At 43.2% G+C, this 24,474-nt stretch overlaps 1 protein-coding gene across 4 annotated transcripts in view; it reads left to right on the forward strand.

The window, feature by feature from the left end:
* The first annotated feature begins 1,904 nt into the window (after positions 1–1,904).
* EVI5 (ecotropic viral integration site 5) overlaps positions 1,905–24,474 on the forward strand; it is a 70,954-nt gene continuing 48,384 nt past the window's right edge. For 3 of the 4 annotated variants that reach the window (XM_069862750.1, XM_069862752.1, XM_069862753.1), the window contains exons 1-10: positions 1,905–2,047; positions 11,804–12,033; positions 16,082–16,271; positions 17,919–18,143; positions 19,123–19,197; positions 19,850–19,975; positions 20,754–20,897; positions 22,309–22,398; positions 22,513–22,610; positions 23,984–24,044. In XM_069862750.1, coding sequence (XP_069718851.1) covers positions 11,885–12,033; positions 16,082–16,271; positions 17,919–18,143; positions 19,123–19,197; positions 19,850–19,975; positions 20,754–20,897; positions 22,309–22,398; positions 22,513–22,610; positions 23,984–24,044 — 1,158 coding nt within the window. In that variant the 5' untranslated portion in view covers positions 1,905–2,047; positions 11,804–11,884. Of the gene's footprint in view, positions 2,048–11,803; positions 12,034–14,184; positions 14,309–16,081; positions 16,272–17,918; positions 18,144–19,122; positions 19,198–19,849; positions 19,976–20,753; positions 20,898–22,308; positions 22,399–22,512; positions 22,611–23,983; positions 24,045–24,474 lie in introns of those variants that run through there. The other variant, XM_069862751.1, reaches the window with a different exon arrangement.

Here is a 24,474-nt window from a genome sequence, read left to right on the forward strand (position 1 = left end):
CTCAGATCATCTTTGTAGCCTCCTCTGGACCCGTTCCAACAGCTCCATCTCCTTCTCATGCTGAGGACTCCAGAACTGGACTCAGGACTCCAGATGAGGTCTCACAAGAGAGGAGCAGAGGGGCAGAATCCCCTCCCTCGCCCTGCTGGCCTCGCTGCTTTGGATGCAGCCCAGGACACAGTTGGCCTTCTGGGCTGTGAGCACTCGTTGCCGGCTCATGTCGAGCTTCTCATCGACCAGCACCCCCAAGTCCTTCTCCTCAGGGCTGCTCTCAATCACGTCATCCCCCATCATGTACTGAAAATGAGGATTGCCCTGACCCAGGTGTAGGACCTCGCACTTGGCCTTCTCACGTGACAGCCCGCGCCCTGTGCTGCCAGTGGCCACGGGCACCTGTCCTTGTGGGTGTCCATCGGGCACGTTCAGCCAGGTGTGTCCAGCAGCCAGGGCAGCACCCACCCAGAGCAGCGTCCACCGAGCCGTGGGATCGCATGCCACCATCCTACAACCCCAGAGGCATTCAGCAGACACGCTCAGCCAGGTGCCACCAGGTGCCTCCAGCAGCCAGGACAGTGCCACCCTGGAGCAGCGTCCCACTGAGCAATGAAAATGTTGGCCATTGTTCTACAGTGAAGAACAGACACTCTGAGAGAAAACCACACAGAGGCCTTCATTTTTAAGGATGACAATAAAAGCATAATTAAAAAAAAAGTTTCCAGCACTACCAGGACACATGCACTACTCTGGCCAAACAAAGATCATGTGCCTCCAACACCAGCAAAGCGGCAGCGCCAGGAGGAGGGCACGGACAGACCTCCGGCACAACCGGTTTGGCTTCACGGAGGCTGTTGCTGCTCAAATGACGGCAGAAAAAGCACACGCGACCGCACAGGTCGGTCCGGCCGCTGCCACAGCCACACCGCCCGGTGCCCCCGCGGCCGGAGACGGGCCCTGCCGGGGCAGCAGCTCCAGCGGCCAAAGCTGCTGCTCCTGCGCACGCGACGCGGCTCCAGGGGCCTGCGGGACGCCTCGCTCTGCAGAACGCGCCCCAGGAAAGCACCACGGCTGGCACAGCAGAAACTGAGAAACAGCATCACAGAAAGACATAAACAAACTTCTTTCCTGTCAACGTTATCGGTAAAAAGTGTTTATTTAAAACACTGAGGAAATCTTAGTTTTTATGTCAGCGATTCCCATGCCTCCATGAAGAGGAATCACCCTTTCAGCCTGGGTTGTGGCTGGAGGCGGGGAAGCGGTGCCCTGCGTTGGCAGGGGTGTGGGGTGAGACCGTGGGCAGCAGAGCCTGCGGGAGCGCGGTGGGATACCTGCTGTGGGACAGGCTGGGAGTTGGGGTTGTTCAGCCTCGAGAGGAGAAGGATCCATGAGACCTGACAGCGACCTTCCAGTACCTGAAGGGGCTACAAGAAAGCCGGGGAGGGGCTGCTCACAAAGGCTTGTGGTGACAGGACGGGGGGGAACGGGGATAAACTGGAGAGGAGCAGAGTTAGACCAGACCTAAGGAGGAATTTCTTCACCATGAGCGGGGAGGCCCTGGCACGGGTTGCCGAGGGAAGTTCTGTCCGCCCCATCCCTGGGGGTGTTCAAGGCCAGGCTGGATGGGCCTCGGCAGCCTGATCCGGGGGGTTGGAACTGGATGATCGTTAAGATCCCTTCCACCCCAAACCATTCCCTGGTTCCTCGGCACGCAGCCCGGGGACCCCACAACAGCGCCCTCGGAGCGGCCCCGGGCACACGGGGGACGCCGCAGGTCACCGGGGGCCTTGCAGCCTGCAACTCGAGATCGGGTGTCAGGGCGCTTGGGAGCGACCGCACCGACCCCGCGGGTGGAACCGGGGATCCTGGAGCCGGTCCTGCCCCCCGGTCCCCGGTCCTGCCCCCCCGCGCTGCCCCCCCGGCTCTCGCTGCGCCTGCGCGCAGGGACGTGGCGGCGGCGGCGCGGGGCCGGTGTCCGGGCCGGTAACGGGGCCGGTGTCGGGGCCGGCGCCGCCGATGCCCGCACGCCCCCGCCGCGGGCAGCGCCGCCAAGGTGAGCCGGGGGGCGGGGGGCGGCCCGGGCACCTCGGGACACGCGAATTCTCCCCCTCAATCCACCCCCCGAATCCTCCCGCGCCAAAGTCCCCCTCCCGTTTCAAGGTCCCCCTCAGTCCCCCCTCCAGACCGACCTCCCCCCGAATCCTCCCTCTCCAAACCCACGCTTAACAGATCCCCCCACCCCAACCTGCCCCCTAGTCTCCCCCCTCCACATCTCCCCTCCAGCCTCCCCCATCTTCCCTCCGCGTCGCCCCCCCTGTTCTCCCTTCCCCCCAGACCCTGTCCCCCCGTCCCCCTCGGGCCCTGGCGCAGCCGCGGGGCGGGGGGCTGGAGCCCTGAGCGGGCGGCGGCGCCTTCCCACCCGAACCCTCCCCCGGTCCTGCGGCTTCGAGTCTCGCTAACGGAGCGGTTCTACAGCAAACCGAGGAGCTGGCGTGCCATTTTGGTTTGTTTTTCAAAGATCACTTAAAAGAGATGTTGAAAGGAGGCAGGTTCGCACAGAGGGCTGTTAGCGTTCCATGTTCTACTTGTCTCCAAAAGTATTTGTCAAAAAATTCAAAACTTCTCCAATTTTAGTTTCTTTTGTACATTTGCTCTGCTTCCTATACCTAAAGAGATCTTATTTTGTTTTCCTGGTACCCAGTATTAAGAAGTGGTTTGCATAAATGCGCCTGTTTATTTCTCTGCCCTCCTTGCGGCGTGTGCTTTCTGCTTTGATTGCGCTTGTACAGCTCTGTATTTACACTTACAAGAATTTAAGGCTTATTTTGAAATATATAGATGTATCAATGTTTCTGTTAACGCTCTGGAGAGGAAATGGAGCCGGCTGGTGGCCGAGGGGCACGCTCGGGAGGAAAGCAGTCGGTGTTATGAATCAGCATTGCCTGAATTGGATACAGGGGAGCCGGGCAGCCCGCCCAGAGGTGCCTCTCAGGGAGCAGATGTGGGGAGAAGAAAGATTCGAGGGAACAGCCCTCCCTCCTCCCTCCCTGTATCTCTTCCCAGCCTCCCACGGGCTGAGGCTCAGCAACTTCCTGAGCTACAGCTTGGTGCCTCGGTTTTTTGTTTTGGGTTTGTTTTGCTTTTCATTGCTCTCCAGATGTTTGTCTTCTGTGGGCTCCTCTGATCGCTTTTAAGAAAGCGAGCAGGAGATGGTTGGAAAGCAAAATGGTTGGAATGGGGTTCCTGGAGAGGAAGAGGTGGGAGAAAAGCCTTTCAAACCTTACAAGAAGAGAGGAGATAGGGGAAATGACGTGCTGAGCTGGGGGATGCATGCTTAATATTATCTTTGCATTTTCCTATTCTTCCTAGTTCGTTGTCTTAACTTGTAGAAAAGATAAATATTTTCGTAATGCTTAAGGAGGAGACATTGTAGAATTTAATGTTTTACGTATCATTTGAAGTGTCAAATACATAATTTAAAAGAAAAATCTCTCCTAGTAGTCTGAGAGAAGAAGTGATAAAGAAAGTAAATCCTGACCTTGCGCGTGTGATTTTCTGAAGCAACCTATGCTTGCCTTGATAGTGTACTCTTAATTCACTTTTTTCCCCAAGATGGGGTCAGTCTTTGAGTAGTGTATTGTTGTTGCCACAAGTCAGCTGTGCACATGTAAGAGGATGTTAGAAGAGCTTACTGTTATTTCTGTTATAGAAGGGTAAAAATGTTGAATATTGCTTAAAATGGGTGTCAAAACCTAGTATCTAGCCAAAACCTAGCATTCTGGGCATGTACTGTCCACGTCACCATGTGGTGTGGCATTGTATAGAAGTTTTACATCTCTGATTTTTCAGATATTCTTCTTGATTATGTATAGTTCAAAGAGTGAACTGCTTTCGGGTATAGTAAATATAAATTCCAGCTTCCATGCTCTCTGAAACAGCAGAGCTAAACCCTAGTATTTATTAAGAAGTGTAATTTTTTCTCCCCTTGGAATGCGTTAGTGGTAGGACTTGTCCAGAGCTGTCTCACCCCTTTGGAGGAAGAACTCTGATCGGTCATTCTATAGACAAAGTGGTAAAGGTGAATTAAAATCCCATGAGAAGACACAGACAATGACAGAACAGGCTTGGGATTTTTACATCATCTTGGTTCCAACTGGCACTAAAACCCATCCGTGTTTCATTGACTTCCCTTGGATGTTCCCACCAGGAGGCCTTGTTGAAAGAGGAAAACAGGCCTTTATAGCCAAATGAGAGTGTAAAAGTCAGTGGTCAGCTAATCAGAAAATAACCAATTTTCTTTGACGAGTAGATATATCACTTCTCTGGCAAGCCGTCTCTCTTTTCTGTAGTCAGTAACTGAGGGCAATGAGTTTCCCTGAGTGCCGTGCTCAGCAGAGGCCGCAGGAGCACTGTCGTGGGCATCTACAGCACAGAGGAAAATCCTTCATAACCACAGAAATACGCCTGCTTCAGGTTGTGCTCTGAGTGCTTGTGAAGACAGATCATGGTATACTGAGTAAACTAGTGGGCAAAGGTAAATATTTCTGTGTTGGCATGGGTTGTGTTAGAGAGTGGCCTGTTGATGTACACGCCTGTGCTTAGGTCTGCTGCATTTACTGAAAGACTCAGACAAATTTCCTGTGTGGAAATGACTGAATCGGTTACCCTACTAAAACCTATGCCCTTTATTTCTTGTTCTCTGTCAGCAGCTGCAGGTTGCAGTGCATTTGTAGCTCACAAGCAAAGCTGATTACCAATCAGTCATTTAGAAATTGTTTTAGTCTCTTGAGTTTGAGTGTAACTGATAGCAAGCTAACCTTTTAGCTGATCACTTAAAGGCAAAAAGTGTAATATCCTGAAGGCAGGTTCTCATCAACTCCTGTTCCCTGATTTGTTTAAAATCCCAGTAAGTCATTAACGAAGTTTCAGATGTTACAATATTCTATAAAGCCATGCTGATGTTTCTTTGTTTCTCCATGAGGTCTCATTTCATCTGTCTCTTTGTAATGGGAACCATGCATGACTTGGTGCATGGGAGAGGAGTGTTTGGGTTCTAGCCTGTAGATTGTGACATGAGTTTATCTAATCTCTGTGAACAAGGAGAATTACACCTGGAAAACACTTGAGTTGCCAAGTATGCAAAACAAACGTATGCAGTGGTATGTCTTCATGTTGTCCGAAATTGGGCTTTTTTAAACTTGCCCATGTAACTCCTGGCAAATTTTGTTTACCTTTTAAATGAAGAGGTATGTTAAAAACAGTGATTTTAATTACAGATCAGTGAACATTTAAACACATGACTTAAGTTGTTTCTCACTTCCAAAATATGGACCTAAGGCTTTCAGTAATTGTTAGCTGCATTTACGTACTTTTGTTTATTTTCTGCCCTAATGTGGTTGCGATGCTGGTCCTGGCTCCTTTCCAGGAGGAAGCTGGCTAAGTGCAGTGCTAAGGAAGCTCGGCCTCAGGGAATGAGGGGAAGTAAAATTTGCAGAAAGGAACTTTAATGATAAACGTGTGTTCTTCAGTATGTGTTACTTTTTGGAAATGCCTGATGATACTTGACCTCCAGTGAGGGAAGAGCAAAAACTCTTCCAATCTAAGTGCATAGACAAACTGGCTTTGTGGGAGTTGTTCTTTATTTTACCTGATTAATCTGATTCTTGCTCTGTTCTGTTCGCTGAGGGGGTGGTCCCTCAAGCGTAAGTGCGTGTGTGCCTTGGCAGCCTTGGTAGGCTGAACTGCAATACGGAGATGTTTTCCACACCGACGTCTAAGAGAACAAAGAAACAAAGAGTGTTCCCTGTTAAAGGTTTTAGCTGTTGTCCTTTAGGGTTTTCTCTTGCAGCCCTGTGGAGCTCAGCCATCTGTTGCACAAAGCTGCTGTGTCTAAGTCTTTTCCCCTTGAAAGAAGCTCTCTGGTTTCCTGAAGGTTCTTGCATCCCCTTGTCAGCTTTGAAACTTGTTTGTTGGACAGGAGGTGGTGCATGCAGAAGCACCCTGTCTTCTCAGCTGCCATACAGGGACAGGGCTCAACAGATTGTAACCCACGCTGGACTGCAGAGGTGCTTAAAAACCTGGAGATGTTCTTGGGAATAAGGAGAATTCAGTGCAGCTTGGTCAGCGATTGAAATCTTATTCATGTGATTTTGAGCAATGTTTTCAGCCTGTAGTGGATCACTACATGTCTATCGAAGTGTCTCCTTAAAACACCTCATGGATTAGGACGTTGTGTTGTCTGTGGAACCTGCAGCTTCAAGTTTCTTCTGTCAGATGTTTTGGGGTCATCAAAGCCCAGACACATTCAAGTCTGAAGGTGATTTTTAAAAGAATGTGTATTTACTAAATGATACTACAGAAAGTTTTCTGCTAACTTATGATTTACACAGTGTAAAATGTTAGGCTGCTTTATTGTGTGTATCAGAAGGACTTGGAGAGCAAGCGAATATCCAGCGAAATGGAAGCTGGTGAATGCTAGCAGTGATATTGCTTACTGTCATTAGGAGATGTTTCAAGAAAAATCAGGAATAGGAGAGTTAATCAGGACTCTTTACTCAGACTGCACCAAAATCCACTTCTGTGAATCTGTAGTGTAAAATAGAGATGGAGCTTATAGTGAAGCCATGTTTGAGCCCTAAATTAGGATTTTAGCTTGTCGGGTAGCATGATAACAGGCTGATTCACCAGCTACCTCTCCTGAATGTGTCGTTGGCTGAGTCAGTTTAATTTATTCTTCAGCTGTTAGACTGCTATTAACGCTTTTTGAGCAGGCAGGAGGCTGGGCCCATGGAATGCTATATAACTGGCTTGAAAACTGTGCGTACCATTTCAGCCCCAATTATGTGAAACTTCTTTTTGTTTGTAGAATAGTGCAAGGATTGCTTCCTATATGCTGGAAGTTCCCATCTCTTCCTCTTTTCTGGAAGAGAAAACAGAGAGCATGTACGTATATGTATACACACACATACACTGGTGTTTGTGTAAGCCTTGCAGTTATTTTTATTTTGTCATATGACAGAATAGTTGAGACAGTATTTTGGGTAATCAAGGTACCTGTAACTTCAATACAGTTTTCCCTCAGTGAAATGCACAATGGAGGTATTGAGGTAATTTGGTGTGTACAGTGGAATAGGGTTTTTTTAAAGAAATCTAAATATGCTTTTTTATAAAAAAAAATACTATCTGTCTGGCGAGTGCACAAATATGGGGTGGTGGCACTTCTGGGGTTACTGTGAGGTGCTGCACAATACCTTGGGGTTCTCAGGGAAAGAGATTTATGTAATTGTATGTAATGTGGGAGGCTGTGGTCTGCCTTCAGTCAGCCACGGTCACAGTACTTCACATGCTGCTCCACTGCAGCCTTTGAGTAACTGGCAAATCTAAACATGGCTTTGTACTTCCTCTTGGTCGTAAAGCACTGTAATCACCAGCTAAATAAAGATACTGAACATAAAGTTGATACTGAATTTTGTGTATTTCAGTGGGCAAATATGAACCGCATATCACATATATCTGTGTATGATCTCAGTATAAACACTTACCATCTCTGCAGTAGCTTGAAGTACGTAGCAGGCAGGTCTGTGTCGCGCCTGATGCCTGACCAGGTGGGTGAGAATTGCCGATATTTCTGTTTTGCTCACTGGAAACTGCAGGAGAGTAGGAAGGTTTTGCTAGTGGAATCTTGTACCCTGCATCTTTTTAAAGATCAGTGTTTTCAAATTCAAAATTCACACTCTTATTTAAGTATCTGCATGATCTGAGGCAGGCAGATGTGGATGATGTCTTGTGCTCTTGGTCTGCTGGCAGACTGGGAGGAGTGTAGCACTGTGTCTTGGAGCCTGGATGCAGATACCTGGTGAGGAGGTGGATGATGTGGCTCGGTTCCCTGTGTCCTGCGGAGGGTGTACAAGTCGTACCCCTGCCTGCCCGTCTCCAGAGCTGGCTGTCAGCAGTGGGAAGGGTTGGTGTCCCCAGGAGCAGGCCAGGAGAAGCATTTGTGCTCACAGTCTGATTATTGGGCAGGTTCTGGAGCAAGACCCCTCTGGGGAAAAGGTGCGTTTTTGAAATGGAGTGACTCTGGATTTGATCACGTTAATAATAAGTAATAACGGCTTGATCACCCTGATGGTGCTCCCAATGATTTGGCAGGCTTCCCAGAGAATGGAGGTTACCTTTGATACTCTTCAAATGTAACTTGAATTTCAGCATCTGAAAAACACTGGGAAGAAAAACGAAGCCAGTTCTCTCTGTGACAGACAGCTGAGCATGTGATGATGATTGCTTCTCCACAAAGATGAGTAGCAAAGGGAAGCAGTGCATAGCATCATTGTGGTAGCCAGCAGGGAGACGCTGCTGCAGACCTGCAGAAATGTCACCGGTTAAATAATAACCAGCTTGTAAAAGGAATATTTGTTTAGGAGAGCCTTGAGGAGAATGTCCAAAAATAAGAAAAGATTAAAGGTTTAACGATGCTGACTTTCTTGAGTCTTTCTAGAATGCTGTGTTAAGCAAAATCGCATTTCTGAACCAGGGAGGTGTTGAACCAAATGCTCGTACAGGTTTCCCTGTGTTACCTGCAGTTGCTGATGCCCAGCGAAGGTATCATCCATCATTCATGCTGAATTTATCTGCACCGGTATGACTAAAGACAGGAGGACTCACTTCAACAAATTGATAGGTCTTTGTTTTTTTAATTGAGGCCCACTTTCTCTGAAGGGGCTGGAGTGAAAACTTTGTCCCTTGCTGTTGTGCTGTCAGGGGAGAGAGGTATGTGTCTCTTGGGACTCGGTAGGATTTATCTCTGTGTGTGTGTCCTCATAGCAGTGGGAGTCTGTAGGATTCACTTCTGCACTGTGTGTATGTGCTGTCTTGATAGTGGGACGCAGATTTCTTATTGTGGGGATTGTCAGCAGAGGGGTGGGAAGCAGCAGTGGTCTGTGGTTCCGTGACAGGCAGGTCCAGCTGCCCTCTTGGGTGGAACAGGGTGCACAGAGTTAAATGGCTTATGCCAGGTAGCAGAGGTTTTCGTTCTTTGTTAAGGGAGAGGTAAAGAGTTTGAAGGACAAGTGAATGGGCACCGTCTGTGTGGAAAGGAACACTGGTGTGTTGGTCCCAGAAAGGTTTTCTCATTTTCGAATTGCAGCAGCCTGTTTTCTGGAAGGTCTGAAGTCACTTGTCTAAAAATAACTTTATGATGTCTTCTGTCCCTGAATATAATTTTTGAGATTAACACGGGTGAAATGATAAACTATGAAAATCCTGCTGCTCTGTCCTCTTCAGTTTAGTGGATTGATAGCCAAGTGCCTTTGTGTCCAGGAGTCTTCACTGGTACAGTGAGAGCTGGTTTTAGGTGTTTAGGACTCCCTGGAAAAGCCTGTCAGAAGGGATGTAGGCTTGATAAGGTAGCTATTACATCAGATTTGTTTTCCTGCTTCAGCTTGGCCCTGGTGACTGCTGTAGCTGTTTTCCCAGACAAAGTTTCCATATGTTTTTGGTACAAACTCCACTGCCAGCCTTTTGACCTGCAAACATTTGCTTGTTGCAGCTGTGGCTTTACTTGCTGTATGTATTCCTGCATGCTTCTAGATAGCAGACTAGGGATTTTTTGGGGATACTAATTCTGTGAATACATTCTAATGAGCCTCTGAGCTGCTTTGAGCATCGGTAGTGTTGTCAGACACATTGTTCTGGTTTCACTGCTGTCTTGCATGGTTTTCTTCACCATACCTTTTCTCAATATTCTTCACAGAATTGGTTTCTACAAACCTTTGCATTATTTTTTAATGCCTACTGATGTGTTGGTGAATGAATGAAAGAATGAAGATTCTTGATAAGCTTCAGCTCTCTTAGCATGCAGTATGAACCTCGTAATGTGTAAGTCAGACTCAGCCTGGATTAACTTTCTCACCTTAAGTCTTCCTGGTTACTTTGCTTTCTAAGGAGGCAAAAATTCATGGTGGGCTTTTCTCTTCCTGTTTCTGTCACATAGGGTGTTACTCAAAATATTTATATGACAGATTCTTAGAAGGGGAGACTAGTAAAACATACTGAGCATGGCAGTCTTGTGCTGTGTCGTTAAATGCTGGTGGAAACGTGTTAGGCAGCTTAAAGCCTTTGGGAAAATGATCAGCCTGAAGTGAGATGTATGAGTTACTTTTATAATGATGTTATTTTATTCAAAGTGAAACAGCAATAATTTATCCTTTTCCTGCAATAGAGAATAGAGGATATTGACTGAGTGAAATATTAATGCATGTATTACACTTAAGGTTTTGAAACCTCCAACAATTTTTATTCCTTTCTTGCATAAAAGATGGCATCAAATGCTAGGATTTGGAGGTAATTTTTCAGAGATTATCTTTATAAGATCATATGGTGGGTAGTTTTGCTTAAAACATTGATGTACCTGTGTTTTCCTGTCCCGTGGTGATGTGAGAACCATCTGGAACCTTTTGGATGCTTATCTCCCACCTGTGTTTTGTAACCCTGCTTCTGAAGAGTTCTAGCAAAAGCTGTTGGTGTTTCCAGAATGAATGTTAAGCCATCCTTGGAGGTCTTTAAAAGACAGGTGGATGAGGTGCTGAGGGACATGGTTTAGTGGTTGATAGGAATGGTTGGATTCGATGATCCTGTGGGTCTTTTCCAACCTCGTTATTCTGTGATTCTGTGATTCTGTATGGAAATGGTAAACCTCTTGGCAGCCCTCTAGGAGAGGAGTGGGGAGAGGAGTACCACTGTTTGGTGTTTGATTTGCAGTGTTCCTCTTTTTTTCTGAAGGCGTTCAGTGTGTCATGCCTTTCAGTATGGTGTGAAAATACAATTCTGCTGGATTAGGTTCACAAAAAATTTTGTTGTAGCATTGTATCTAAATACAAGCTTCTGCTTTAGCAACCAGTCACTGAGTCTATATACTGTGCTTCAGAGAGGTGCACAGTGTGCTCAGGTGGAATTAGTTTTTCCAGTTGAAATTCTGCTTTAGTTAGATTCTGGTAGAGGATCTCAAGGGTTTTTTTCCTGCCGTTCAATGTCTTTAGTGCCTTAGTGATTATTGTGCAGGCTGTACTGCAGAATTGTTTGTGGCAACCACTGAGCAATTCAGTGTTTTGAGGAAGTCAGCAGAGGTCGAAATAAATAGCTGCCAGCAGTCCCACTTCAAAGGAAGTTCCTCTTCAGCCTTGGTTTTGGAAAGTTTTAACCTTTTGCGGGGCAGCTGCCCTTTCCTTTAAGGTGCATCCAGATTGGGCATATGTTGGGACAGAGCAGAATTGAACTCTGAGTCACTGCAGGTCAAAGCCTCTTAAATCAAAGGAAGCTTTAGTGAGGGGTTCCTTAGAAATTACCTCTGAGGGCTGCTCTCTTTTCTTCCCCAACAATCAGTGAATCTATTGGGCTGTGTTACCCTAGAACACTGGTCAGGAGGTAGCATGGATTGTGATTGGCCTCAGCTAACCCCCACATTCCTGGATCTGCAGATTCCCCAGCTTTTATTTCTATTTATTTTTGTACTGGGAAGTCTGATCCTGGATCCAATGACATTTCGGTACTGCAGAAGTGAGCTCTGTGAGTATACCTGAGGAGTTAAGTCTTTCACTGTGGATAAGCAGCATACTTGTATGTTGGCTTTTCTATAATATCATGTTGCTGTTGGTGCTTGTGTTGCTTCTTGCAGTTCTTGGTGTTCTGGAGAAATAAACGGTGTCCCTCCATGCATATGGTGTGGTTTTTTCTCTCATCAGTGACAGCAGGCTTACTGGAAGAAAAACTGTTCTAAACCAAGAACTGTTGTCTCCTCTTCTCTTTGTCATCGCAGGTGGCGACAGAGAAGGTTGCAGGGAAGCTGAGCTCAACTCTCTCATGGGTGAAGAACACGGTGTCGCACACGGTCAGTCAGATGGCCAGTCAGGTGGCCAGTCCGTCTGCCTCTCTGCACACTACATCCTCCTCCACCACGCTCTCCACACCCGCGCTCTCGCCGTCCTCACCCACACAGCTGAGCCCGGACGACTTAGAATTGCTTGCTAAACTCGAGGAGCAGAACAGGTGAATGGAAACCTTCTTGGTCTCTTTGGTATAGTAACAAAGCTGAAATGAGTTCATTGCAGTTTTGGTGTAGAGGCTGTTAAAGGGTGTTAGGTAAAACTTCGCGGCATAACAATTCAGCTTCAAGGCCTCAAGGTTTAAGAACTTGCGTTCTTCCATTATGGTTTTACAATTTCTTTTTTTTGTGGAACTCTAAATTGTGTCTTTCTATCCTGGTTTTACAGGGGCGTTTGCAGCTGCCTCTGATCTGAAGAATTTGCACTGGAGCCATATGGTTTTCAGTATCTAATTTAAAATAGACTGTCTCTGGGATGAAACTGTCATATAACCTTTTCACCTTCTTAGTTCAAACTGGTAATTTCTGTTAGCTTTTTGAAATGCCAAAGATGTCAGAATTCCATTTTTTCCACTTTTACCCAGTTCTTGCTTTCCACTGCATAGACTATTCTGTTTAGAGACAGGACAGTGTTTAACCAACTTTATTTGCAGGAAGTAAAAGATGCATCCATCCTGCTGTTATGCCTATGGTGGCAGATGCATAATGTCTTAATTTAATGAAAACTAAATGTCTAATCGGTCTTTTCTGTTCATCCTGGTTTTTTTTTTTTTTTTTTTTTGTTTCTGTATAGTAAAGAACTGTGTTCTTGACCACCTTCCCATGGCTGTGTATATCTGAACTATCTGCATTTTAAGATGAATCTGTGTTGGATCACTTGCTCCTGATGTGTGCAGTGATTGCAGATTGGCAATGTCACCAAGAGATGAAATTTCGCTGTGTAATTTCCAGAAGCCATACTTCCTTGTGCTCTTGAGGCAGGATTTCTAAGTCAGCTGGCCTCTTGCAAAACGTGGTTATATTTGACACGTATGTTTCAGTAGCTCATGAGAGACTGACTGTAAAGGAGAACTGGAGCTCCAGATAGGCTTTAGCCTTAGCAGAGAGCTGTGAGGCTGTGGCACCTCCTGGGGATTGCTCTCCCTTGTGCTGCAGGGAAGGGCAAAGTTGGACAATTTAGCTCAAACCAGTTTCTGTTACAGCTTCTGCTGGCGTGCTGGACTTTGCACTGGGACTGCTGCGTTACTTGGGTTTTCTACTCTGCTGATTCAGTTACAAGGGCAGTAACTTTTAGTAGAGGAAAAGAGTAACCAGAAGGGGAAGGGGCTGATGCACTGGCGTCACCTGGCCCATCTTCTCTCATGTATGTATTCTACAGCCTAACAGCAATGCAGTTTACAGGGAATTTGTTATAATCTGTCTAGTTCTTGACTGAGAATGGAAGCAGCTTCTAGAAACACCTCGTCCTCCTTTCCTTGTGGTTTACAGGATTGTCTCTGCTTTGAAGATGAGCCCTGTGTACCTTATGCTGTGCTAGTAGCAGATCAAAATTTATCAAAAGAAGAAAAAAATGACTCGGAGTGCTTTTAAGAAAGCTATTTTGCATTTAATCTGCATTCAGCTTTGTTCATGATGCAGTGACTAACTTTTACTTGGAAAGCATTAATAATCTGTTCTTTGGACTCTGTGTCTGTGTTACAGTGTGATGTCTTTACATCTAGAGTAATTTATTTAAACCCCACGGTTACTAGTTTGCTCTTTGAAAGAGGAATGTGAGCTTGGGCTTGCTAGCCTTTCTTTTTTAAGTCAACTTTCTTCACCTAGTAAATAAGCTAGCAAATCTTGTCTAGTTTTATGTAATTTAGCCAGAGCTGGTTTTCAATCCCACAATAGTTTTCTGTGTGAATTCTAATTAGGGGCTATCCTTTCAGTTTACCTCTTCTCCTGAGATACTACACTTTAATTACCGAAATTTAATGCTGCTCTTATGCTGGGTGCCCTGTAGTTTCAGAACTGTTTGAATCTGCATTTTTAGCACAGTGGCACTTTGTTGACAATGAATTGTACTCAGAACACAGGGAGCTATTCTTGTTTTGGCTTGCTGGAAAAATTGCTGGTGATGGACATTTTTAAAGGTTTCCTTTTCATTGCTGGCTTTTATGTCAATAAGGGGAATATGAACTGGTTAAACAGCTAAGAATGGTAAGAACTCAAATTGTATCAGTTATGTCTTGCAGCATTCTGTAATCCAATTGTACTGAACGTCCCCTCAGAACAATGAGGCAGCTCAGTCCAGAGTCCTGGTGGAGCTGTTTGGGGTTAGTAAATAATTTACAAAGTTTTAGGTGAAAGAAAATGGTGACTAAATGCCACAGAACTCGCTACTTGCTGTAAAAAGAACTTCCCGTTTTCAAATCTAAGGACAATGAGTTTCTCCAGGTAAGGTCAAATTACAGAAACTTAGCATAACTTCTGTGGAAAGCTTTGAAAACTGACAGTGAATTGTTAGAACCTTGTTTTTATAATTGTAATGTTTCTTCTGTGCTAGTTTCTCCTCTGATTACTTTGAATAGATCCTCAGGCACTGTCAGATTGAGGGAAGGAGTTCCAAGCTGAATTTTTGATATGGATCAGTATCGGCCAGGTTTCTAAACGTTAAAAATGTATTTTTTATTTTTTCTTCAAAGTGAAATTTACTGCATTTCCTCAATATGGACTGAATTGAAGTTGGTCTTGAAAAAGGTTGATTTTTCTTTTTTTTTTTTTCCTAAGGCACTACCACTTAATGCTTCCCCAGGCAAAATATTCCTGCAGAGACTGTACTTATTGTCTTCATGAACTGAATTACCTTTTTTTTTTCCCTAAATTCCATAAACACCAGTAGGTGAAAGCTGTGTTTAGGGAAAGCTGGTATAAATATCTCTGTGACAGCAGAGAGCTTAAGAATTGTAGATATGCCGAGATGTGTACAACTGCAGGTACAGTATAACCCAGGTTATGGTTTATGAAATCTCTAAAGCCTAGCCTGACCTTGCTGAAGTGGGGGGAAATTTTGTATGGAGAAATCATTCAGCAGGATCCCTCTGATTTACAGATGTTGGGAAGCACAAATGAAACTCCTGATATAGCAAAGCATATTTTCCAGGTAGTCTGAGTTCATGCTCTCACCTGTTGTGTGGTCTAAGAACCCTTCCCGTACTTGTGGGGCTCGGTGTTGGCTGAGGACAAACCAAGCACGCGTGTTTGCCCAGAGTCCCAGCCTTTGCGAGATCAATAGCCACAGTAACCAGCTCACAGGGAGGTCTCTTGGGCGGCCTGTCCAGTGCTTGGCCCATCTGTATGTGTGCCTTGCTTCCTAATAGCCCCAGAAGATCTTAATCAGAACTCAGGGCTTTAATTACACACTCATTAGCTGTATGAACCACTTTTGTTGTTGCCTGGTCTTCGTTCTTTACGTCTGCGATTTCTCCCATGTGTTTACCAAACACTATGTTGATTTGTGAATAGTTGCCATCAAATGTCAGGTGTTTTAAAATTGCTCTGTGTTTTAATTATTCAGTGCACTGTCAATTAAAAAAAAGTGTAATCAGGCTATTTTTTTTCTTTTCTTTAAGATTACTGTCTCTTTTGCAATACTTTGACATTTGATGCAATCATTGGGAATGTTTAACTTTGTTCTGTTCTCTTTGTCAGCTTGATGCACAAGAGCTATGGGGTTTTTGTTGGTGAAGTCCAAACCCTGTTGCTAGCAGTTACACCTCAAAAGAAACTTTATGTATCTTCCCTGTAGGCCTATTAATCTCCAGCTGATGGATGTGTAAAAGAGCACTAGATTTGCAATGCTTCTGTGCTTTCTCTAATTTGATACCTTTATTTGTTAAGATCTAGTTCACGAGACCCAAACCACTTGTATTAAAATATTTTAATGTGTTGTTGGTACATGATGTGATACTTACCTGTTTCTTAAAAGGCTGCAATGGGAGCTGGTTTTTCTCTGCAGAATGACTTGAGATCCCAAGAAGAAACACTAATGTTGACCAGTTCTTCGTTTCAAATTCAGTGCAAATAGGTATTGGGAAAAACTGTTGCACTGAGCCCATGGGTGCATTCTTTGTGCAGAGGTTGGAAGGGTTAATTTGTAAACAAACAATTAACAATGTGGTCCTGTGATTGGAAGAACTTGAATTTTTTTTTGTATTGCTGTGTTTGCAGACTCTTGGAAACAGATAGCAAATCCTTGCGGTCAGTAAATGGATCAAGAAGAAATAGTGGATCTTCTCTTGTATCTAGTTCATCAGCTTCCAGCAATCTCAGCCATCTTGAGGAAGACTCCTGGATCTTGTGGGGGAGGATTGTGAATGAATGGGAAGATGTACGGAAAAAGAAGGAAAAGCAAGTTAAGGTACGACTTGGAGACTATTTTTTAGGATGCATTTGTAATGTGATATAAGTGATACTCTTTTATCTTCCTGTTGGTCTTATTTTTTTAAATATATACTAAATCGGTGCTTGAAGTTGAATTTATTCTGTCCCTAAGCCTTAATGTTTCTGATGTCATCGTTACCAGACTTTGGTAGTGTTTTTTTTCCAGCAGATATCTCCTATTGAAAACTACGTGTATTTACTGTATCTTGAATGCTACAGCTTTCAGTCTACCTCTAAAGAGATATTAACATGAACGCAGGGAAGAATTGCTTCATGTTTCCAACGTGGAATTACTGAAGACCCACTTTAGGACACCCGATAGCTGGATGTTGTCATTTTAAAGCATTCTTGTTAGAAGAGCTGATAATTCTACTGTATGAGTCTCTGATCAGTTTAGGTTTTTATGCATGCACAGTGTGTTGACCCCAGGAATTACTTCAAGCAGAAGAACACGTAGTTTCTAAATTCTTATTCAACTGGACAAGCACTGACAAGTTTTTGCCCAGTCAGTGTTAGTAGTGGACGCGTACAGCACTGGAATTCAATTACATTGTAAATTCACACTAAAAAGTATTCAGGGCATCTGAACATATCTATGTTCCAGAGGCAGCAAGTACAGCAGCGTGAGATTTTGTGTTTGTAGGCAAGTCCATGCTGCTTTAGTTCTTTAGTGACTCCAGTCTGTGGTTTTATGTGCAGAATACAAATTTCGGGGCCTTTTGAGCAGTTTGAAATGTGTGTGTATGAATAGGTTGTGGGGAGGCAGAACAATGGGCTCAAGTGAAGTATCTTTTATGTGAAGCAGTTGTGAAGAGAGAACATGACTTGAGAGAGGAAGCAAGGGGAGAAAATCAATTCAAGCCTACGTGCTTGTGTAGAGAAAGCAGTTTTCTGAAAGGTGCTCCCAAAAGGGCACGGAAAGAAGGCCCCATAAACCTGGCAAGATAAAGCAGAAGTGAGATAGCGGTGAGTAGAGGTGGTGGGATACAGTTTATTTGAATTGCCTGCATTGAAACACCTCAGTGTATCACCAGTGTTGCTTGTTTGTACAGCTGGCCAAGTATAATTTGAGGAGCATTTGGCTAATTTTCAGTAAATATTTAATTACATTTCCAGTGAGTTTTCCTTTGCTGGTTAAATAATTCTCAGTATTTTTTGTGGTTTTGGTTTGTTTGTTGAAAGTCAGCCTAACGTGTGTCGTTCTGCATTTACAATGGAAATAACTTTAAATTGGTGATTTCTTACATCTCAATGGTGAAAACATAACTAAGGTTGTCATTGTCAGTAGTGTGCGGTGAAATATGAAAATATTATGTTCTGGCTCGTGAGAGTTCTTGTTTAAAACTATTTGAATATTCTGTTTTTGAGGTAGCTTACTATGAATAGGGAGCTATTTTCATTAGCTAATTTAGCTGCTAAGAGGAATTCCTTCTCTTAGCTGACGATCTATCAGACTAAAATTGAAGTGTACACATTATAAACTATATGATTAGTTTGTGACTTGATGTAAACATTCTCTGAAGTTGTGAGGAACTTAAATTTGTTGAAGTATTTTGTTCTTTAATCTTATGTTTACATTTTCTGGAAATATATAATGAATTTTTGTGTCTCTTTTGTGCTTCAGGAGCTTGTTCGAAAAGGGATACCTCATCACTTCAGAGCAATTGTTTGGCAGCTCTTGTGCAGTGCCCAAAGCATGCCAATTAAGGATCAGTATTCAGAGCTTTTGAAAATGACATCTCCTTGTGAGAAGTTAATAAGAAGGGACATTGCTAGAACATACCCTGAACATGATTTTTTTAAAGAAAAAGACAGCCTAGGGCAGGAGGTCTTGTTCAATGTAATGAAGGTAAGTCACTATTTCAGACCTTGAAAATATGTGAGCAAGAACAGGCACAAACCTTTGGATGCCAAAATGGCATCAGTTTCATGTGTTCGCATGTTTTAAACTTACTCCACTTGACATGAACAGTTTAACAAACTACATCCTTGTTTCAAAGATAGCTTTCGTATGCGGTATTCCTTTAGTTAAGAGTTTTACTTGAAAAGAGATTAAAAAAGCTTCCTAAGGTTGCATTAAAATGAAGTCACATGCTACCTGCTGATAGCCAGCGGTGCCGTGAAGTAAATCTCACTGACCAGGACAAGATCACTGTAAATGAGAACGAGCATTCAGTTTTCAAGTGTTCCTGAACCTGCCAGTGGGAGCAGCGAATGGCAGGCTAATGTGCAGTGTTGGAGAACCCGAGCACACAATGAGGATGCCACCATAACATTATGTTTGCATTATTTTGTCTTTACTGTAATAGAATTTAAATTTTGCAAGACAGACTTCTCCATACAACATATTTCAACAACAAAGTCAGCAAGTTCCCAAATCCTAGTAACCTCCGTAACTCCAAAATGGAGATGCAGCGTGCATGAACATCCCCATGTTTCCTCCATCTGTAAATGAAACTGCAGTACACATTGCTCTGAAGAGAATTGTTGTTTCTTTGTCAGGTCTGTCTCCTCAAAGAGCAGTAGTGTTGTGCAGTTTCGTGCCAGCTCTCTCTGTTATCTTTTGGCACGGTCCCATAGCTGAAAACTGCCTGTATTTCTGTAGGCACGCCTTAGGTTTAGCTCTGTAGCTGTCAGAGAGCAGAGTTCACCCCTTTGTGGCCGCAGGTAGCAGCTAGAATGTCTGACTAAAACTTCTGAATAGAATGTCTGTCCTTGCTGTGTATGGGAGAGGAAGAGGATGTTATTAGCAAAGTAACACCATGAACTACAATTACTATTAATAATGAGGTTTTAATTGTTAAGAGTCTTAAAACTTTATTCCCCAGGCTTATTCTTTGGTGGATCGTGAGGTTGGATACTGTCAAGGAAGCGCTTTTATAGTTGGATTACTGCTTATGCAGGTAAACACAATATTAAAAATATATGAACCTTTAAAATCCTTGTTAGAATGCATAATACCATGGTGGTTTATTGGGAACTTTTATACTAATTTTCCATCGTCATATTGTCATGGGCAGCTGTTTACCCTGCAAAGCAAATGAGATTTGTTTTCTGTGGCCCTTTGTGCCAAGAAGATTCTATCTTTGAGGGGGAGAACACATGTGTTTCTCAGAGCTAAGGTAGGATTGCAGATTTGTGAACTACTTTAGTGAATACTGCTTCAACTATTAGTGAACTCCTCATTTTAGTTCTGTTACACTGAGTCTCCTCGGAGTTCAAATGGAACTGCACAGTTGATTTGATAGTCTTAAATTTCCTTTTGTTTTATGACAAAGCAGGCTGTAAGAAACTTTCAGACACCCGTTTCAGCTTAGAAATTGCTTGATAGAATTCTATATATATATGAAAGTTTATTACAGTAATTGGTTATAAAACCTTTAAAAACATTCCACTCCCCCAGAAAAAAATGGTCCCAAAACCCACCAACCAAAAAATCAATCCACCCCCAGACCACACTGCACGCACACACAAGACCTTTACACTCTCCCAGGCACTTACTCTGATGTATCCTTATGTTTGTCCTGAAGTTTTACTTTTTTGTTTTTCATATAGATGCCAGAAGAAGAGGCATTCTGTGTGTTTGTTAAATTAATGCAAGATTACAGACTACGAGAACTTTTTAAACCAAGCATGGCTGAACTGGGCCTTTGTATGTATCAGTTTGAATGCATGATACAGGTACCTATCAGACTTTCTCATTAGTCGCTGTTAGTAAGGACTGGAGAATTGCAGTTCAAGAGCGGGAATGTCTGTTGGCTCCTAGGCTGTTTTCTTGGCGGCAACCAGTTTCAGAACTTGGGGTGAATGCATGGGGCCGTATGGCCTACTTTAACCTTTGGCAGACACCAGCTGGCTTTAAACGCTGAAGCCTGAGGCTTTGTATTGCTACAGTTTAAGTGTATGAGTGTCCTATTCTGTTTGGATCGAGGACTCTGAAAGTCAATTTGTAATTCATGCAATTGGTAATCACGTTAGAGCTAATATAAAAATGGAAAGTGGGAGATGCTCTCCTCTGTAGAATTAAAATCATGTTCAGGTGTGGCAGACAGGACGTTTTCTTCCTGGTGAGGCTGATAGAGACAAAAAAGCTTGCGTTTTGTGATCCAGTCCCTAATGTGATGTGGGGTGGGGTGTTAGATAGCAGATAAGACAGAGGTCTCTGGCTGTACATGAGATCTTCCCTACTCTAGACGTGACTTAGGGATTTACAGGCTTGTGACTTCCTGTTAGGATCAGGAAGTGTTTTTGTAGTCTGTGCAGGGTAGAGAAGTGCTGCAGGGAGTTCTGTACTGGAGCTTCTGTTGCATGGTTCTTGGTAATAAAATCTTGCCTAGTCTGCGTTACAAAGCTGCTGTCTATACTGAATATCAGCATTTTTTCAGAATTTGTCCAGAACATGGAGACGCCACCAGCAGAAGCTTAACATATGTTTTTTTCTCTTCTATTTCTTTTCCAGGAGCATCTTCCAGAGCTTTATGTGCACTTCCAGTCTCAGAGTTTCCACACTTCTATGTATGCATCATCGTGGTTTTTAACTATATTCCTTACAACTTTTCCACTACCAATTGCAACAAGAATATTTGATATCTTTATGTCTGAGGTAAGTACTCGATACTTCTGGATTCTGTTTCAGTAGCAGCTGCTAAAAGCAGTTATTTAGGTAGTGGTATAAATCCCATTATGATGGGCAAATCTCAAATAGTCGTGCTTTTTAGTCCTTAGGCTTATCAGATGGTGAAGATGCGTATGTAGTTTATCAAGGAAGAACATTCGAATCTTTGAATGTAGATACTGTGTGCAGCTCTGTACTCTAAGCCTATTGAGGAGTTGTAGCGATTAAGGCACGGACCCTGTCGATGAGGCAACAAGCGAGATCACCTTTATTGAGTGGATGCAAACCTTATGTAGTGTTTCTGTGTCCTGTCAGCAGCTAACCTAGTGAATTTCCACCTGTGAGAATCCTGCATTTACAGCGATAGAGTGCAACCCACTATTTACCACAGATGTGCCCCTTATCTTCATGTTTTCCATCTAATGCATTCTTTTCTTATTAACTCATGGGTCTTAGTAAAGATTCCAAGGTCTCAACAAGCTAGCAAGCATGAGAACACCGGCCGTTTGCTCTGTGCTTGCTGCCAATATCACGGATATGCCAAGGCGTCGGCCGTTTGTCCCAGCATACATGTCACAGTGAAATCTTTCATGCCTGCAAGGAGTTACCAAACTTGTCAGTTGTGGATTCAGTGCAAAAGCATTGCGTACAACCGGGACATCTGTTTCCCTGTATTATAGTATATTTGGAGTGGAAACTAATGCTGCTTTCAGGCCAAAATTAAAGCTTCATAATGGATATGCAGGCCAAGAATAGGGAATGTTGGCATCTTCTGTTGTATGGATGATAAACAGTAGTCAGAAAAATTTATGGGATTATTCCATGTCACTGTCTCAAAGACACCCAAGTCATGTTTAGGATTAAGGCTTTGTGTGGTTTTAGCTGGTAACAAACTAAAGCTTATGGTCTGCTCTTTCTCTGCGATCACCTTTTAGAAAATTGTCAGTCAGAGGTGGGTCCTTTCAGTTTACACTCGAGAATGTCCAGGACAGTACAGATGAGTGAGACATTGGCTTCTATCTGTTTAAGCAGTTTAGCTGTGTTGTACCATGTTGGATATTAAAATGGCTTTTTGAGAAGTCCCTGGGTTTTTTTTTTTTGCAGTAGATATATTTAAAATGTTTGGTAAAGATGACACAGATGACACCTGTGACTTGAGCTCTTACCGTAGCACCAGCCCCTTGGAGTGGGGGGTCCGGCATCAGGACAAATAGCGCAACAGCCTGTCCTTGGGACTAAACAGGAAACCCAGAACCAATTTGTGGACAGATTTTTCAGTAGCCTTTTGCCTGTTTGAGAAACTGGGTGAGACTTTCAACATCAGTAAATACTGGAATCGTTCTGTGCTGCTGACAGTGCCATGAATAATTGTTGGGTATTTCTTACCTTCTGTTTTCAGGGCTTAGAGATAGTGTTTCGAGTAGGTTTAGCAGTGCTTCAGATGAACCAAGCAGAATTGCTACAACTTGACATGGAAGGAATGTTACAGGTAAATTAAGGTGGTAATAATTCTGAGAGATATCTGAAATGTGTAATGTGTATGTGTGTGTGTGTTTCCTGCAGCTATTAATCATATGTAATCTTGTGCTCTGATTGCTTTTAGCACTTTCAAAAGGTCATTCCACATCAGTTTGACAGTGGTCCAGAAAAATTAATCCAAGCATCTTACCAAGTCAAATACAATGCAAAAAAGATGAAAAAGTAGGTATAATGTTTTGAGAAAATAGATTCTACTGTTGCTAAGAGCTGTTTGTTTACCTTTAAAACAACTTGATATTTTGTTTTGAATTTTCCATCTTTAAGTTTTTTTGCTATAAACAGTTGAAACTGAAGTTCTGTCTGCAAGAAGGTTATTCTAAAGCAGTATTTGCCATTTTTCTTAAATAAAGTTAAGCTATAACTCATTTAGAAGAATGACCTAAAAAGCTTTTGAAGAAAGCTGTGAGTTGTGGGGAATTACAGCACTTCTGTAAACAGGACCTGGATAGAAGAAGTGAGGGTATGTTTCTGGGGGATTGTTTCTTTTTTTTTTTAAGGGTGAAGCAGGAAAAAGAGGTTAAACTTTGTGATTTGGCCTAAATTCTGAAGACTTTAGTTCTCAGGAACTGGTACTGTTCACAGTGCTAAAGAGTGCATGTATGTTTGAAATACAAATTGATGAAACTTTGTAGTAGCATTCGTCGTTGTGAAATAACTTTCACCGTGGGTTTGGAATCTTGAGCGTAAAACTATTTTTTTTAAGGTTAGTTGCATGTCTCCTCTTTTCTGCCTGCAGTAAGTGATGTTTGGTAGCTCCACTGCACATACTGTGCTTTTCCCAGGCAAAGTCTGGCGATTCTCCGGTTGGCTGTAATGTGTTGCCCACTCACAGTGCTTGCCCTGCAGGCTCTGCTTGGGGCTTTCAAGTTGAGTTTGCCAGTCCTTCTGTTGGCAGCCTATGATCGGTGCTGTACAGTGAGCAGTCTTCTCCCAAACAGAAGTAGAAGCAAAGCTGTTGAGAGGAAAAACATTCTCTCTGAAAGCAGATATAAGTGTATGTTGTTTAAAATCCTAACATTCTACATCTGAACTTCCTTGGTTGCCTTCTGTAGAGACATCGTTTCTCTCATTGTGTTTTTCTTGTTGCCACCTATTTCAATTGGGACAATTCTGTGGTTTGCTGGAGAGGGGCCACAATCATTATAGAGATTTAAGATATTTATCTGCAATCTTCTTGCATCTTTCTGTTGTCCAGGCTTTCCCATTTTTTTTTCCTTTTACCTGAGTCTGTTGTATTGATTACTGTGCAGTTCAGATTTCGGGGTTATTACAGAGTAGCTGCTGCAAATGTGTGCAAGCAGACACCTGCACTTTGGGGTGCTGGTTCAGAGTTATTTCAAATCTACAGGGGTCTTCGTGTTTGAATTTTTGTTTTGAATGTCCAGTCTAAATATGTGCAGGAGTGCATTTCAAGTGGCTGCTTAAACAGAGGAAATATCAGTAATCTGTTTCTCTGTTCTGCTGTTTGTTAGGTGTTACGTCAAGTAAGTTATCTGCAATTTTTCTAATCATAATTTACTATTTCTAATTTTTAGGTTAGAAAAGGAATACACTACAATAAAGACAAAAGAAATGGAAGAACAAGTTGAAATTAAAGTAAGAGAACCTTAACAAATTTACTTATGGGTCCGTTTCATTCCTGACACATACTTGATCACTGCAAATAGCCAGACTGGGGCTCCCACACTCTTTCCTTTCAACATTTGTATTGGGATGTCTGTTCATAAAGGGCACTGATAGTGAAATTGTTGAGAATTCTGTAGGGCATTTAAAGAAAAATATTTGATGGAGACATGCTGTACTTAGTTTTTGTTTTATCATGCTGACTGAATCTTGATTACAAACAACTTCATTCTTCAGGGGTTCTGAATACATTAGGTTAGATGTAGGTGCCCCACAAGGGAGGCTGGTAGAACATATTTTCATGCAGAGTTTATCAGAATGCACAAGTGGCTTATCATTTGTTGGAAGTTCTTGTTTTTCCTTACGCGTTGGACTCAAGATTGTCCTCTGTCTGCAGACACTT

Source organism: Phaenicophaeus curvirostris, chromosome 8 (genome assembly GCF_032191515.1).
Source record: "Phaenicophaeus curvirostris isolate KB17595 chromosome 8, BPBGC_Pcur_1.0, whole genome shotgun sequence".
In the NCBI taxonomy this organism is placed as follows: domain Eukaryota; kingdom Metazoa; phylum Chordata; class Aves; order Cuculiformes; family Cuculidae; genus Phaenicophaeus; species Phaenicophaeus curvirostris.